Source organism: Poecilia latipinna, unplaced genomic scaffold (genome assembly GCF_001443285.1).
Source record: "Poecilia latipinna isolate Pla-1442-1.1 unplaced genomic scaffold, P_latipinna-1.0 Scaffold409, whole genome shotgun sequence".
NCBI lineage: Eukaryota > Metazoa > Chordata > Actinopteri > Cyprinodontiformes > Poeciliidae > Poecilia > Poecilia latipinna.
The window spans coordinates 111,364-129,037 of record NW_015113025.1 but is presented as its reverse complement, the minus strand read 5'-3'; the positions used below and the strand labels follow the sequence as shown (position 1 = coordinate 129,037).

General features: G+C 36.8%; 2 protein-coding genes across 4 annotated transcripts in view; both read right to left on the bottom strand.

The window, feature by feature from the left end:
* The window catches only part of LOC106950585 (glutamate receptor ionotropic, kainate 1-like), a 32,048-nt gene extending 29,345 nt beyond the window's left edge, over positions 1-2,703 (bottom strand). For all 3 annotated transcript variants that reach the window (XM_015037532.1, XM_015037534.1, XM_015037533.1), the window contains exon 1: positions 1,986-2,703. In XM_015037532.1, the coding sequence (XP_014893018.1) occupies positions 1,986-2,067 (82 nt within the window). In that variant the 5' untranslated portion in view covers positions 2,068-2,703. The remainder of the gene's footprint in view (positions 1-1,985) is intronic.
* Positions 2,704-5,291: 2,588 nt separating this feature from the next.
* The window catches only part of LOC106950583 (T-lymphoma invasion and metastasis-inducing protein 1-like), an 81,259-nt gene continuing 68,876 nt past the window's right edge, over positions 5,292-17,674 (bottom strand). Inside the window, exons 18-29 of the mRNA XM_015037530.1 lie at positions 14,138-14,362; positions 13,865-13,933; positions 13,155-13,280; positions 12,409-12,517; positions 12,105-12,284; positions 11,847-11,965; positions 11,630-11,738; positions 11,082-11,140; positions 8,688-8,784; positions 8,296-8,383; positions 8,030-8,202; positions 5,292-7,940 (exon numbers count right to left, since the gene is read on the bottom strand). Coding sequence (XP_014893016.1) covers positions 7,303-7,940; positions 8,030-8,202; positions 8,296-8,383; positions 8,688-8,784; positions 11,082-11,140; positions 11,630-11,738; positions 11,847-11,965; positions 12,105-12,284; positions 12,409-12,517; positions 13,155-13,280; positions 13,865-13,933; positions 14,138-14,362 — 1,992 coding nt within the window. The 3' untranslated portion in view covers positions 5,292-7,302. The remainder of the gene's footprint in view (positions 7,941-8,029; positions 8,203-8,295; positions 8,384-8,687; positions 8,785-11,081; positions 11,141-11,629; positions 11,739-11,846; positions 11,966-12,104; positions 12,285-12,408; positions 12,518-13,154; positions 13,281-13,864; positions 13,934-14,137; positions 14,363-17,674) is intronic.

The window sequence follows — 17,674 nt, the reverse complement described above, 5'->3', positions numbered from 1 at the left end:
TTGATTGATTGATTGATTGATTTGAGCAATTCTGTTGCATACCATAGCTCTCTTTTTATAATCAGTATATCAGTATAATGAATGACCTCATTACTGAGGGAGGCAACAATGAAATAAAACTCTGTACACATCCTGCACCGAAATTTGCAAAGTGTTGCAAAATGCACTAACTGGCTACCTAAAAGCTCACCAAAATTTCTTGAGAAAAAATTAAGTAAAATAGCAGGTAGTTTTTGTTGTGTGTATATACAGTATATACCCATGTAGCAACTTTTGCTGCTTACTGATTCTGTTGAAAACAATGTGTCCAGAGAAGCTCTGCAGTTCTACAAATCCTCATATGCAAACAAACATACTGATTGTGTTATGCAAATGTGGTGGAGTTGGAAACTTCTAGACTTGTGTTGCTCAAAGGGTCTGAGCTGAATAGTTGAAGCTGAACGGATTGCTCCAGAACAGCCCTGAATATTAATATGAGACCCAGAGCTAAACCCCACACCGTAAATCCTCTGCAAGTGCAGCTGGACATTGCCACAAATTCACAAATACTGTTCATGCCAAAAAGAGATCTAACACAGCAAGATCACATGGTATCAACTTATTTTCTTCCAGATGTCCTCAGATGTTCAAAACTGGTATTGATTTATGTGTTCATAGTAAAAATTGTCTTATGTCTTGCTCAAATTCACGATGTTATGACTTGATCAAACTAAAATGCATAATCTTCTGACCATCCATAAATACTGAAAATGGGTAGCCCCAACTTAAAAAAAAAGCAGTAAAATTTCTGCTACATTTTTGTCAACATCATCCTAATCCATACTTCTCAATTGAGATTTCTTGCAGCATTGAGATTATGGTACTTTTATGAAAGTATTACAATATCACATTTTATAAATGTAAAGTATTTTCATTTTGGAAGTTGATTTTGTACAGATGGAACAAAGAGCTGCTTATAGGCTTTTAACTAGTAAAACCAAGAGAGAGAATGTTTCTCCAGTTTCGGCTTTATGTTGATTCTCTTTATATCTATCTACATGTATGATGACAGTGGGATTGAGAATCATCACAGGTGTACTGAAGTAATAAAATATAAGTAGTGAACAGTAATCTTAGTTTCAGCTGCTTGTGTAGCAAGAAGTTTAGTGATTTTCTGATGGCATAAATGTTCAAACCGAATATTTTAGGGCAATGTAAAAAAAAAAAGTAAAAAAAAAAAAGTGTTAAAACATGATGAAAGAATAAAGTTGAAGGAAGCAGTAGTTCTTTGAGAGTCTTTGGTTTGAGAGTCCCTCCTTTCATTCCCCCATTCGTCCCCTAATATATTCCAATCTATTTCATTAATCTCAAATTGTGTTTAGAAATGAACTTAACAATTCCCAGTTCAAGCTTCTCCAATGGGAATATTCTGAAGCAATACACATTTCTAACAAAACACAGAAGACAGCCTTTCCTTTATCACTGAATTGAGATGGTTAAATGGGATCATAATTTCAGTGTAAACTTGCTTGAGGGAGAAACTGGCATTGCTTTTCTCCATCCATTTTTTGTGTTGACTCGAGTCCCTACAGCCCTGGAATTGGCCATACTAACCAATTCCAAAAATGCCATTGGAAAACAACTTTATTTACCACATCAGTGGGGCTCTCTTGTAATCACTTTTGAAATATTTGCTTATGTGTAAAACTGCAAATAGGCTTCCTTAAATCTCCACCCTTAAGCGGTTTAAATTTATTCGTGCACCTCATATCTCCACGTGTTTTAATCTACATCATTGATTTATGTTGACATCGTGGAACAGGAAACTCAGTCCCGCAGGCTACGGCACACAAACATCTGAAACTGAGATTGTTTCAGTTCACTGATGATGGAACGAGATGCTGAACAGCATCGCAAACCATTTCTTATGGTAAATATGAAAACTCGGACACACTTGTAATCGTGTTTCTGATTCTCTCGTGTGCGTAAACAGGTGTTGCGCTTACCAATTCTGAGGACTTGTGCTGAAGCCAAACAGAGCTCTGCCGCGACGACAATGTAACAGAAGAGTCTCTTTCGGTGCTCCATGGTTTTCCAAGCAAACTCTCTGGGAGTTTTGGGACCATGACAGACCAAAAGGGTTTCTGTCCAACCGAGGACACCACGGATGGGTCACGGCGACGCACGGCAAGTTTTATTCCCAAACCGATACGCTGCGCATCACTCCATCCACAGCTGAAGGTACGGTGAAAAAAAAATTACATTGAGACGCTTTCTTTCACAAATAAGACTTTTAAAATTTAAAGTCTCATTTTCAAAATATAGAAAAAAAGACCAAGCAGCAAGGGTGACAAAACAAATCCACCGGATTGTGCGCATCCAAGAGGTGCCAGCTTCAAAGAAACGCCAGAGTGGATGTGTGAAACTCAAGGAAGTTAAATGTCCGGTTCGATTCATCAAAATAAGACACACGGAAACAGGAACTCAACTTCTTTTACTGCCAAGTTTATGTCTCCGTTTATTTTAAACTATTCTAAATTAGGATATAGAAATTGTGATGGTAGAAACAAGTCAGATTCATCATCTTTTACTGAGTTACACTCTAGAGTAAAACTCTCGATCATTAATTTGTAAACTTGATCTAATAAATGATTATTCCACAGGTAAAATTAACTCCCAAAACTTGAAATAAGCAGCTTTTACTCTGAAGGTACGCGGTGACTGATGGTGTTTACCCATCCCCGTGTGGAGGAGTTTGGCTGCAGTCCTTTGGATTAAATAGCAGAAGGATTGGCAGCGATTCTGTTTGCACCGGTGCTGATGAGAGACGAATAATCTTAAAGTTGCAGGGCAAATGTCAGATAATCTCCCTCTCCCTCTTTCTCTCTACAGACTATGAAGTTTTTCACGCTTCTTTCTTTATCATCTATGAGAACAAGGTGCACATTTTATTTCTACTCTACTATATGGCGTCAGATTGTTTAGAAACAATAAAATATCGATTTGTGCTGGTATGACATTTAACTACCTTTAAATTGAAAACCTTTTGTTAAGTATTTTTCAATATTGCGACATTTGAAAAAGCCAAACACTCAGCACTCAAATAAAACTCTCATCAAGTCAGACTTGACATTTTTTGCACATCTGTGGAATCTTTGACAAAAAACTCCTGGGAAAAACAGCCTTTAGGAAAATTTTATTTACTTAGAAAAAGTGACCATACGAATACTAATTGGAATTCCCTCAGAATGTTTTCAGTTGAAAACAAGTCATTAGTTTAGATACTGAAACAAATCTAATCAGGTAATCAAGCAGCCCAATATTGGTTTGAACTATTCATTCTAGAAATTACATGATTGATCTATGTGCATGAAAGTTAGCCAGTTTTATAGTGATTCTTCACTCCCTTTGCTCTTTGCTTCAGTTGCTATCTGGCAGATGTTTTTATATAATCTCTATATTTCTATTTGTGTGTATTTATGCTTATGTATATAACTTGATTTGTAAGTGCAGGGACATTGGCAGATCGTTTTGTGAAGGGTGGCCATAAAGAAGGGGAGAACAGAAACCATGTATGTATGTATGTATGTATGTATGTATGTATGTATGTATGTATGTATGTATGTATGTATGTATGTATGTATGTATGTATGTATGTATGTATATTTCTGCTAAAGCGGTTGAAATCTAATGATTTTGATACAATCTTGATTTTCTTTAGGATTTCTTAAAACCAGCTCAATAATATGTAAGTTCATGTTTTGAAACCTGTATGACAAAAAATCAGCTGATTTGATATATTCAAATTTAAGATCTTAGATTCATTTGAGGACAGGACAAGCAGTGTGTGACAAACATTCAAACAATGAATAGCAACAACAATGTACACGTTTACCTGATATTTATTTCAGGTAATTTCAGTGTGAATCCTTTTATTGGAATATTAATTTATCTTTATTTACCCCCACAGACCCACAACATGTTGGGTTAAATGGACTCTAAATTGCCCTTCGGAGTGAATTTGAGTGTAAATGCCTGTCTGTCCTGTGTGTCTCTGTGTTGTCGTCTGATGAACTGGTGACCTGTCAGTGGCATTCACCCTCTCTCACCTAATAACTGCTTTAGATATCCCCTGGCGGCCCGGCAAGAACAAGTGTGTAGAGACTATTGATATATGGATGCACTGTGTAGTATTTATAGTCATATTCAATAAATTAGAATATGCATCAGATGAGGCTCATTTGTAAGTTTAAATATACCTTTGGAAATAACATCCTTTAAGCAGATGTGTTTCATTGAGCACATATTTCTGTTACTAAAAATGTTTTTAGTAGGTCTGATGTAATACTTTAATTTTAAATGTTTTCATTACCTGTAGAAATAAAAGCTTTCAAACCTCCATCCCTGTGAAATTAATCTGTTTCACTCATGGGTTTTCAGTAATGTTCAAATTAATTGAATGGGTCTGCATCTGTGCATTTTTTTGCATTTAATCTTTACCTAAATCATATTTTATGCCATTTGAAAAGACAATAATGTTTATTGTATAATTTAAATACTAATTTCTTTGCAGAGTAAATTGTTTTGTTGAAATGTACATTTTTCTGAATTGTCAGAAAAAAAAAAACTAGTGCCTGTTTATTTTATTCAATACTTTGTAAGCACGTTGGCAAAAACATTTTGGTTATTAAATATACAATCTGGTGGCTTTTCTTCACAATATAGCAGGATATCAAAATTTACGAGCAAAGAGTCAAGCCCATCCAGAAAACAACCTCAAAATAAAGGAAAACATTTTTTTGTATGACTTGAGTTGATTACATCACAAAGACACAATTATCAAGCTGTTAGGAGAATCAGTAAAGAGAACACAAGTAAACACTCTGGGGGTGACTTGATTATTTGATTAAAAACCACAAAGAGAAAAAATCCAAATATTCAAAAGAAGTCAGAGTTATTTTTTGCTTTAAATAATGTCACCAGATTCATGTTTGATGAATCTGTTTTTAGAATAGATTTTGTGAACAAGTAACATAAAATAGAAAACTTTTCAGCAATACCTGCAGTGACGTTTTTTTAGTAAGTGATCAATTTGTCTTAATCATTTAGAATGTGTTGTAATATGTTGTGAAAGCCTTTAGAGGTGCTTTCATTCAGAATGCACTTTTGCATTTTTATTATGCTCATGTAATATTCTAATCTTTAATGAGTTTTCATTAGTTGTCAGTAGAAGATCAAGAACATAAAGCCTTTAAAACTTTTTATGCTTTTTTTTTCTCACTATGGAGAAAAAAAAAAGTCCAAACAGCCAATAAGTTTAATGAGAAAATTTATTTTCACATAAAAATCCACAGTTTTAAGTACAAACAGTTTCAAAAGGTGAGAGTCAAAGGGCTTTTCACAGAGTTTGCCTCCAGGGCCTGGTGATTGTACCTCACAGTCAGAAGTCTTTCCCAGATGTGATGAACCAGTGAGCCGTTAGCTGAGATGTCAGGTTTGTAAATAGATCAAGAACATAAAGTTTAAAATAATCCACTTCCTTATTTCTATCAACCAGAGTAGCTAAGCCTCTGTGTTCACAGTTCGGTGTTAAGTGCTTGTACTTGTGTTCTGTACAGAGGTCTCACATTAAGCACGTTGCTGTGGTGATAATGAAATGGCACCACCTGGTGGAAAGGTGAAGCATCACAAGATTGTGAAGCGGATGCAGGCTGTGACGGGATGTTCATAAGTTAAATGTAAAAGGTTGCTTGGATCTGATTAAGGAGAATTAAGTTGCAGCTCAGGACTAATAATATTCAAGTAAACAGGGCTAGAGTGGTTGGGCTGTATTTTAAAGACATCAAGCTTGAAGGGACTCCAAGATCCAGTGTAGGATCTAATGAGCTAAAAAACTACCAAAATAGAGGGATTTTTTTTTTTTTTTACAATAAAACAGAAAAGATGAGAAGAGCACAGAAGAGAGTTTTGTCAAGTCTGTTTCTGCCACCAAATACAAAGTTTGTAACACTGAGCAGATAAATGTGTTGTAAACATTAAGTTACAGTAAAGTTTTCCAAAAAGGCAATGTTAAATAAACATGAAAAAATTGCTATTCATAACCATTTTCAAAAAGCATACAAGAGAAAAAGTGAGCATTAAAACCTTTTTGTACAACAGGTGATCAGCACTATTATTACTTCCAACTATACAGTGATGTGCAGCTGATATTAAGTTAAAACAGTTTTTTAAAAAAAGCCCAATAAAAACTAGCCGGACCTCACCATCTTTTATACAGCAGTCATTCAGCCTAAATCCCCTGAAGAGAAAGAACACACAGCCCTTGGTGGGGGGAAAGGGTTGGTTTGGGGCTAAATACAAACAGCTTTTCGAGTCAGAAAAATATATAACACCCACATTACTGTGTTGAAAAATAGATGTTTTGGTCCATGAGTCATAAGTGAGGATGTCTCTTCTGTGCAGTGTTGTGTCACGAGACAGTAGCTGCCTGCGTCTACATACGATGTGCTTTCCAGCGTATGAATACATACACCTCCTCATCTGAAATGTATGCACATGCAGTGCTTTCATCTTCAGATAAATGCCAGCTGTTTGTGAAATGCCTGGGTACAGTGAGGGATCTCTGTTGCAATTTCACAGACAGAAGTTCTGAATTAGAATCTGAGGGGCACAAGAGGAACCAGAGCATGTTGTAAGATGGTACGATTGTCAAACTGGGTGGAGTTAAAAGAGTGGTTAGCATCACAGTGCTGTACACTTTCTCTTAAAGCTTGTACCTGATTCGCCCTACATTGTCTTGGAATCCTGATTTCCAACTCCTTGCAAAGCTTTTTATACCCCTTAAGCATTTTCACAGTTTTATAATCAATAAGCTATGACCATACACTTCCATGTATTTCATTGGGATTTTCAGTGGCAGGAAAAATGCGGAGTTTAATTATGAAGTGAAAGAAAAATGATTCATTCGATGAAAAAGAAAATCTGAGGAGTTTGGCATTTTTAAATAGACCCTTTTACTCTAATAATCCTAATTAAATGCAGTGCAACAATGTGTCTTCAGTTTCTTGGCTAATAAATAATTTAGAGGCTTTAGATGGCAGAATATAAATGGTCTTTTCAGTTTTCGGAATTAAAATTGTAATTAGGAAAACAATCCTTTTGCTTCCACTTAATTATGCACATTTTTTTGTGCCATCCATCACAAAATCCCAATAAAATACCATGATAAAAAAAAAAATTCAAGGGGAATGAACACTTTTGCACAGTAACGAATTGAGTGGAAGACGCCTCCGTTTGCTCTCCTCTTCATTCTGTAGTCTCCCATCAAAAGACGTCGCTGTTGCACCCTTTATTAAAGTCGTCCCGTCGTACCCAGATCACGTTGTGGTTCTTGCTAGTGGCTCCCTCCACAGAACACTGCTGCTTCAAAGGAGCAAGCTTTGAGGAATAAGAGACAGACAGGCTGCAGGATGTGAAGGAGTCTGAATCATCCCTCTGTTTTGTTCGGTCCACTTTCACACCTTGCTCCATCTCGCTTCTGGACTCCATCTTTCTATTCAAGTTGACCTCTTTGCTGTGCAAGCTCAGTCCTCCCACTCCTGCCTCCAGGGAGTCTGGTTCGGCCGACGGGGATCGCACAGATTTACAGTATTCGTCATCGTCACTCAAGATGTCCGTCTCCTTCACCTGTCTGTCGTCGATGTCTTTGCACTGGTCTTCGTAGCGCCTCAGGTTGAACTGCTCCTCCACCCAACGGTCCGTGTCCTCTGCCTGAAGTTTGTGAGACGGATGAGGTTCGTGCTTGGAGGGAGGGGTGTTTGAAGGGGAGCGGGATGGCTGATGGGTGATGTTGGGAACATCAGTGCTGTTGTTGTTGGTGCCGTGGAAAACCTGGTCAGCATCAATGATAATGTGGTTCTTCAAGAGGTTTCGGCGACTCAGAGTTCGTGATGGGGCAGATGCTAGACGCAGACACAAAAAGAGGAGAAAATAAAAACATAATGTCGTCTAAAGTATTGAAAGTTGTAATAAGAACTTTATGTAAACTTACCTGCTCTGTTCATGGCAGGTCGTGCACCTTTGAGGGCGCTCAGGCGTTTGCCACCAAACGGGACATATTTCTGGTTGAGCGGCATAGATTTTGTCTTGAGAATATGTCGCCGTTGCTTCTCTCTAAGAATAGACTGGACTGCTTTCAAGAAGTCTTTTTTGCTCTCTGGAGAACTAGAATCATACAAGAAACACATGAACTTGAAATTATTTTACTTACGTCCAATACATGCGTTTAATGCATTTTCTTCCTTTTAAAAAAAATACCTGCAGCACAGCTGAAAGATTCTTTCTGGTCTTCCTTCAGATTCAGACCTTATGTGGACTAGTTCACATACTGCTGTGGCATCAGAGCCTGAAAAGAAAAGATGCGGGCGGGTTTATAATTTCAAGAATCGCTCATTGAGGTTCGATATTTGCTACAGATGCAGTTAAATGGAGAATAGGACTGTAAAAAATCTTGTTAGCTGTATGATTTTGAATAAAAACATTACTTCTGGTGGGACTGCAAGTTTGTTCTGGAATAGGGATGTTAAAAATTGCATTAATGAAAAACCATTTTTTTTAACCATTCATCGTTTGTTATTTGGCATGCCATGAGAAAAGTTAAAAGTTGCCTTTCAGGAATAAATACTTATGGAAAAATCAGTTAGACCTACTTGCAGGGGCCCGGACTTGCAGGGAGTCTGTTGCAACCATGTATCGGAAGCGGAAATGATCCCTGTCCTCGCTCACAGTCGCACGATGAGATCCTCCCTGAAAGAAACAAAACGCACGTGAAACATGCCTGCAGTACATCAACGTGACAGCAGGTGGCGGAAAAGTCCAACACCACATGAAATTTAACAGCTACTGTGAGGCATCAGGTTCAGACAACAGTAAGTATACACAAAACCAACTCATGGTTGTTGGAAGACATTAAGGTTAATCTTATTTCAGAATGCACCAACAAACAGGCCCGCCAGCAACCTTCAGCACCACTGATCTTGCTTTTATGGCCTCCAGTTTTATTAAGTAAAACTGCAGAATGCAGTTTTATTGTTGCATCCTGCATTAATAGCCTGTTTTGCACATATCCAGTGAACCAATAACACATTAAAACTAAAAGACAAAATAGGTTTTGCTTGACAAACTTTATTGCCATACTGTATTTTTTTTTTCTTTAAAATAAATAGAACTTGGAATAATGTGCATATATTAAGCAAGCTTTTCCCCCTTTTTGTCAATACAGTAACTGTAAAGGTTTTTATGAAAAAGAGTGCCGAGGGTGAAACTGGTCAGACAAGATCATTTCCTCTTTGTTTTTTAAGGAAATAGCATATTCAAGCAATATTTGCACTGGGGTTATGTCCCTACTATTTTTTTTTTTTTTTTACGTTTTTTTCCTGTTGACAGTTTTGAGTTCTGAGCAGTTTGCCATAACTTTTAAAGTGGACTTGAAAAGAAAAGTGCATGAAGAAATGCAACATCAGTTAGTTTCTAGATATTAAAGCCCATTATTAAACTCCTGATATGTTAGAAAATAATTTCTGTGTTAAAACACAATTAAAATATAGCAATCTGTTCTTGGTCCTATAAAAGGAATATTGAAAAAAAGTACATCAAATTTAGCATAACCTTCAAACTTTGAAGGTTTTCCATAATGTCTATACTGTCAGTGACATTGTCAACCTTTCTTGTGTGGATTGAATTTCTCTTCAGTACCATAAGAAGAGTGAAGGAACCTTTGTTGATAAAGAGGAATAAAGTCCCTGTATGATCCATGTGCTCCCTGCTCATTTAGGTCAAAAAAACCTTCCACCACAGAAGCTGAGTCAGCAGATTTTTCAATGAAGTACATGGGCTTTTCTTGAGATGTGCGTCACAAGGCAGTTGTGAGTATCACCCAGTAACTTGCCACCATCAGCGTGTGAATGAGTGACTGAGCACTTTGGGGGTCCTGTGGACTTGACAAAGCACTATACAAGTACATGTATAGTTCAGATTCCAAGAGAAATTGGTATCTGAAAGCCACAAATGAAAAATTGGATAAATCTTCCTGTTTTAACTTGTTGATGATGAATTGCTAGAGCAACAGGAGGAACTTGTTTGCATTTTGAACAGTGAATAGTCAGCGGATAAGTGTGGCAGGTGATGCCATCAGCCTTGGGGGGAAAACTGACAATTTGGTTGACAACGTAAAACTTTAACAGTGACGTATAAAACCTATAAATGAAAAGCAAGAAGGATTTGGTAATGGCCCAATGTCTTGTGACCCACTAAAATATGGATGATATTTCTGGCCGATAGTAAAGAGACACAATGAACCTTCAAACGAGGTTATTTGATTTGAACGGTTACTCTATTCACTCTGTTGGACTTAAGTGGTTTTTAAAGTAAAATATTCATAAAGGGTATAAGTAGCAGAAGTCATAACCAGTCTTACAAGTTCTGAATGTTTTCATATTCAAATGGCTGAATAAGCACAAAAATTGCTGAAGTGGTTAGTCTCCCAACAAAAAAAAAAAAAAGAATAAATAAAGTTCAAAGAGTGAGTGGTTCACTATGGTGTTAGAGCCTTATAGGATTTAAATAATTCTAGTTTTACATCCATCTTTAAATTTGTATATACACAACATTTTGCATAGCTTTATACCTTTGAAAAAAAAAAGAGCCAAGTCATTTGTTTCCTAGTTGTAAATCATTAAAAATTAATTGGCCATATTTTAGTTACTGGTAAAAGTAGGCCACTTTCTGTATTTCCAGTTTTGAGGCATATTTGTACATTTATTTTATATTCATAGCTGTATAAACAAAGTTTTAATTTTTTTCTTATTAAAAATACTTTCAGGTAATTGCAAGACTGCAAGTCGAGGCTTCTTAAAAATTGATCCATTCAACATCTTCTCTCTGTGCGGCTTGGCAGCCCTCTAAGAACAAGTGGAATAATTTACTTAAAACAATGGGATAAATTGATCAAAAAAGTATCATCAATTTCCATCTAATGAGTTTGTCTTTTCAATCCATTTCTTCAAATTAAAACCAATGCACAGAAAAGTGTTAAGTGTACTTACAATTTTTTTCCGGTGCTTGGAGGAGTTTTTGTAGACAAAAACAACAGCAGTTTTGAACACTAAAACAGGAACAGAGAGATAAAGGTTATGACATAAATCAAAGCGCATTTCATTACCCGTTTTATTTTAGTCAAAATTCAACTTATAGGATGCTAAAGAACATCTTTGATGGCAGCCAAAGATTAAAATTACAATATTTAGTTAAAATGTGATCAGAAAAATCCATCATGTCAACATTGAATGCTAAAAGCTGCCACCTCTGCTCACCAACACTTGGCAAAGAAAGCCATTCAAGTTTTCATATCTAATATTTATTGCAAGGAAAACATGTCAGCTGAGTGAACTTTTTATATTTTGATTATATCTGTGCACTTTGGTCCTGGGTGAACATAACATGTTAGCAATTTAGTGCAGGGAAAAAGGTGAAATAAAGCAGTGACTCTCTGCGTGTGCATTTTTTACTTTGTCTTGTGCACTAGTTAGATCGTTTTTCTCTTTATGGTATGGAAAGAATGTTATATAATGTAAATTTAGAATGACAGTATTACCAAAAGCAGATAATTCTGGGTCCTTTTTGCTTTTGCCAAAAGTGGCTGGAGGATTCATCCATGCCACTGTTGAGTGCAGCAGAAGGTCGCCCATTGAGAGATCAAGCACCTTTATTGGAATGTAAAAAATACAAAAATAAATAAACAATTTTTTTTCTTTTTCTGTTTTGACATTTGATAAAATTTCAGTTCAGTGATCTGGAATAAAATGAGTTACCTGTTTGTTATCCGCCGTCTGCTCATTGATGAGCTGATCAAAAACTGCCCCGTACTCCTCATGAAGCTTTTGCATCTCATTGATGTGACTTGCAACTTTGTTCATGGCCTTCATTGCGACTGGATGAGACAACAGTCGATTAGCTATGACTTAATCAATTACTGCTCCAAACAGTGATTGGCATAGCTAATGCTGAAACCATTTCAGAGTGCCAATAGATGTAGAGGAAAAAATAGATGAATAAAAGCACTGCTTTACCATCCAGATGGTAGTGTTCTTCACTGTCTGGGTGAGTGAGAGAGTAGAGCTCCCTGAGTAGGAGTGGATACTTCAGGACTCTCTGGATGGGTTTGATCAGGTAAGACTCCAGAGTGGATGAATGTTGCTGTCTGGGATTTCTCTCAGCCAGGAAGGCTTTGAACTCTGGGTCAGTTTTGGCTGAAAAAATAAAGATGCTGTTTATAAAGTTACAAGTCACTGCAAATTTAAAGAAGGTCTAAAGAGCTGCAGTCATTAGGTTAATTGTGCACTTGCCACCAAGAACAAATATCTGCATTTTTACCTTTCGCCAGGACCTTCGGGACCTTTGTGTGGCTGGCACAAAACGCACTGTAGAGCTTGAACCGATCAGCATAATAAAGGAATGACCCACCCAAAGAGAAAAGCACCTTCTGTAGAGAGAAACAAAAAACATAATACATTAATAAAAATGATTCATATTTGTATTGATTTGGGTATAAAATATCGTCTGACCCAGTATCCACATACAACTCTATTTTAACCTTTTATTTCCAGACTCTTTCTTTTCATGCCTACTTCTGCTTGCCAGATGGATTATATGATCTAGCCAAAATGAATCCTTATATGAATTAGAGAGGTTTTTTCAAATAAAGCTTGTTTCTTAAAATGGGAAATATTTCCTAGGGTTCAAAACAGTGGATCTTTATTCAAAACAACCTTAATCAACCTGTTCAGACTGCGTTTGTTAAATTTTTGTTCGCACTGGCAAGTAAATGTGAAGCTCTTATACTCAACTTATGTTTTTTTTTTTCAAGTCTGGGATCTGTGTTTAAGCCCCAAGTATCTTTTTACCAAGACAATAGCTCAACCCATCATCATAGTACCCATGAGCCACAGTGAATTTTCTTCTGAGTGCAAAATTTGTGCAATACCACAAATGATCCACTGCAAGTTTTTTTTTGTTGTTGTTTGTTTAAGGAAAACATTGTGAAACGGCAGAAATAACTAGACCTCAAAAAAATAAAATAAAATCAAAATGATTCTGAGGTTTAGAGAAAAACTGTTCACCTTAAACTGGTCCACTCTCTCCAATCTTTCCAGATCAGGCAACAGTCTGATTCCATCTTCAAGTGTTCGCAAAAACTCCAACTGGAATTCCACCATCTCTTCAAGATTACCAAATAAGACATCCAGCTACAAAACAGAATGAGAATTATGTTAGTACTGTCGTACATAGTGAAGCTTAATGGCTGTCAACTAATATTTACAGCTCCCTCTGTGCCAGAAAAAAAAAAAAATATGCATGTGTATAAACAGTCTTGTAGACTGGTTTTGAATTTGTCACATGACCTGCTTCACATCCTTTCACACAAATTTAACTTCAATACTTTCACACAGACATGTCAAAACCTCAAACTGTTATCCTGTGTAATCTTTACACAAAATCCCTTTCTGCTCATGACATCCAACAAATCATTAATGTTCTAAAATGACTTTTGTTCATTGCTAATTCAATACGTCTGGTTCTGATTTGTGTATCCATAAATATTCCCAGGCTCTACTTTCAGTTCCACATTAACTACAGAGTCTACATACATCCTCACTTCCTCCATGTACAGACAAACTACCAACTTGCAAATGGCAAATAAAGAAACTTCCTTTTTGCTTATATCACTTCAATCCATTATTCTATAATAAATCTGAGAATTCACATATAGTATCCAAACGCAAGTGTGGAGTATCGTTATTCTTGGTATAAATAAGCAGCATGACAGTACCTCATCCTGTGTTAGGAAACTCTCTTTCTGTAAAGGTTTCAAGTAGTACTCTATGAGACACCGCAGGTCCTGAAAAAGATGAAAAACAAGATCCGTCAAATTGTGCAGAAGATGTTTTTGTGATTCAACGCCAAGTATTGTGGGCAATGAGTCAGCTCCAAGGGTTCTTAACGCAACACTGGTATGTTGGTAATTATGACATATAACCGACACGTTTGAAATGCCCGACAGGTTTAGGAAGTCTACTTAAAATTAAATTAAAACGGAACTCGCCTTGACATACGTCTTCTCCGTCTCCACCAATTCACTGATGACCTTGCGCAGTTTGTCTGCATGGGAAAGCTGTCTCTGGGCGGCAGTACCGGCAGCAGGCGCCAAAGCTGACACGGGGCTCGGTGACAGGGACGACGAAGACGATGATGAGGAGGATGACATTGGGCACTCCAGAGGATTCATGTCATGGAGACTGTGGCAGAAAGCAGCGACTTGCTCTGTGCTCTGTGATGGGAAATGAGGAAACCAGACATTCCTTTAGACTAATGTCAGAATTGCCTCACCTCATTTGTAAAACTGGATTATGAACAACTAAAACGTCTTTGGAAGGTTTTTGTGAACATTCACATTATTTTTTACAACGATACACTTCAGTTTAATTTATTAGGATTTGACGTGATAGATGGGGTATAATTGTGTGGTATGACACCTTTGCTCCTTGCTTCGGAGTACTTTTGTGTCCAGCTCCTCTGACTCAATACTTTGTAGAACCACTTGTGTGCGATCGCAGCGGCATCCCTTGTGGGTTATGTCTCAATCAACTTTGCATATATGGAAACAATTTTGTGTTCTATGCAAAATCACTTAAGCTCAGTCAGATTAGATGGAGAGGTTCTGTGAACATGAAATTTAAAATCCCAACATAGATTCCTAATTGGCTTTTGCTCTGGACTTTGGTTGGGTCATTCTGTTTTGATAAACCTTTCCAGCTTACAACCAAGCAGCTTTCTTGTCCAGGCTAAGGAAAGGCATACCCAGCATGATTCTGCCACCACCATATTTCAGTCTCAGCATTTAGTGGTCATGGTAATGTGCAGTGTCCACCTGCAGTTGCATGTTGGCCTCTACATTATTTGAGCCAAAATGTAAAATGAGTTTAAGATTGACTTCCATCCCGACAGCCTTCCAAAAAAATCTGATTTGTGGAGAGCAAGGCAAACGGGTTTTGTGAACACAATCACTGCAGCTTCTCCAAAGTTAGCATTGGATTCTTTTTTGTTTGATTCTTTGATTATTGCTCTCCTTATTCTGCCTGTCATTTTTAAGGAAACCTATGTTTCAGGTAGGTCTGAAGTTGTGCCAAAGCTTGAGATGATTTTAGAATGAAACTCTGCATTAAACTTTTTCACAACCTTATCCATTATATTTGTTCCGTTTCTTGGTCTTCATGATGGCATTTGTTATCTTGTACAACAGCTGGAGAATAAAAGTACAGAATAAAATAAAAGGCAATCGTTTAAAAAAAAGGTTTAAAAGTCACTAATCCTTGTTGATTTTTGAATTATGTACTGCTATGAACTGATGAATCGCATAAAACCTCAAACTACTTTCAAGTTTCTGATTAGATCATGGCTAATGTGCAAAAGTTCAAGCTGTACAGACACTTTAGCAAGAACATTTCTTTAATAAGCAAATGTGTGACCTAAGGAATGTCTGAGGTGTGTCTGAAAAATGTTCTGACCACAGACAGTCAGGCTTGATTCAAGTAAACATTAAGGCAAGAGCTACTTAATGGCTGCAGGCTAATTTTGCCTCTCCTATCTGTTCACAGTTTAGAATCCCTCAACCTAAGAATTTGATTACTATAATTTATACTACTGATTACTGTTAACCTCACTACATTGCTCAATGGCTATTGGAAGGACTTTATCCTACACAGACAAATTAAGGACATATTTCCACATTTTAATTACTAGACCCCTACAGTAAACCTCTGTGAGTAAACTTTCAATTAAACTTTACTGACCAGATTCACTTTAAATCAGGAATCTCCCACTCCAATCTTCCAGAGCTAGTCCCCTGCAGCATTTAGCATCAGCTCCAACTCAGCTGAATCAAATGATTGAATAACCCCTATGGGACTAAGTTTGGCAAAGATCTGGTAATGAGCCATTCATGTGATTCAGGTGTGTTGGAGAAAAACAAAAGTAAGCTTCTTCCCATCACGTTATATGGGTCAAAACTTGATTCTGATAGGCTTTACATTTGAGGCAAAGTCATTAAAGAAAGTCAAGTTAATTTATTTTTATCCCATATGTACGCATATTGGTGTATTTTAAGTACATAATAAAGAGAAGTTTTTCACATTAGTACAGTTACTGTCTTTCCAAAATAAAAATAAAGACATGTAAAAGAGACCATGTGAAGTTGCACAGACGCAGAGGCTAACAATCGATGCCCCCACTTAGTTTGTTATAATCAACATAAAAAATACCTCTATTTTGTGTGACATCATGCACTTCTGTTGTTTTTTGATAAGCACCCTTCTTGTTTTATTTTTTTTATTTTTATTTATTTTATTTTTTTTTGACTGACTTAATTGGAGACAGCTGAGACAGGTTCCGTCTTGACAGATAACACGGCTTGTCTCCTGTAAGGCTGCGGCAGTGACAGCACAATTTTCCATCGTGGTATTCAAAGCAGCTTTGCAACATGATGCTGTGAATCTTTTTTCATGGAGTCACGATGGCCATCTTTAAGGGAGCAAATGCACTGAAGACCATTTCAATTGAGATGATCTCAAATAGAAATGTGTTAATCAATAAACGTTCAGGCAAAAAATGTTATGTTTATGCGAGGACAATCAACAGCAATATAACTGATAATTTATTATGTTATACCCTTATAATGTTGTATGTCTGCCAGTATGTCTGTGGAATGAGCAAAATAATAAAAAAAAATCACTGAACTATGGTGTCATTTTCTCATGTATACTTCTAACCTAACGCTCCTGTGACTTATAAACAAGATCTCATAAATTTCAACCAGGCAAATTGGTGACAAATAACCGATTGAAAGACAGATGAATGAATGAAAAAAAGCAGCATGATGCTTTACAGAAGTACCACTGTTATTTTGCATTCTGCAACCTGAATTAAAACATATAACAAAATAAATATGAATATTTGTTCAATAATAGTGAGAAATGTGAAATGTTGTTTTTGATTTTGCTAAAGCATCAACAGAATGATAATCCCACACTACGAGTAACATCTAAATCATTTAGATGAGAAGATAGATCGTTGCTCCCAACCCCTAAAGCTGCTGGGATACGTGAGCATGCACAATGTGAGGTGGATGTATGGATTTGGATGACAGGGTCCAGAGGAAACATACCCTGAGAATAATCTCATCGGTATGGGTACACCACCATTGCATAATCACTGACCTATGTGAGCTCAACTCCACATCACAAGGCATCAAACACACAACTTGTCGTGCACTGCAATGCTCACCACCTGGAACGCGTCATAGATGGAGTCAGTCGAGGGTTTAGTTTTTCTGCTCTTCATGAAAGCCGACATCCTGGTAGGTCAAAAAGGTTTCAGGTGTTCCCTTTATTCCTGCTCTGTAATTTCCGAGTCGAAAAAAAAAAAAAAAAAAAAAAAAAAAAAACATTCAACCACCTGCACTGGTCAGTTCCAGAAAACTCATCTGAAAAACATCCAACTGCAGTGAATTCACGTTTTTTTTTTTTTTTTTTTTTTTTTTTTTTTAAACTTCTCTTCAAGCCCCCGTGTTTGGGAAAGGTATAAA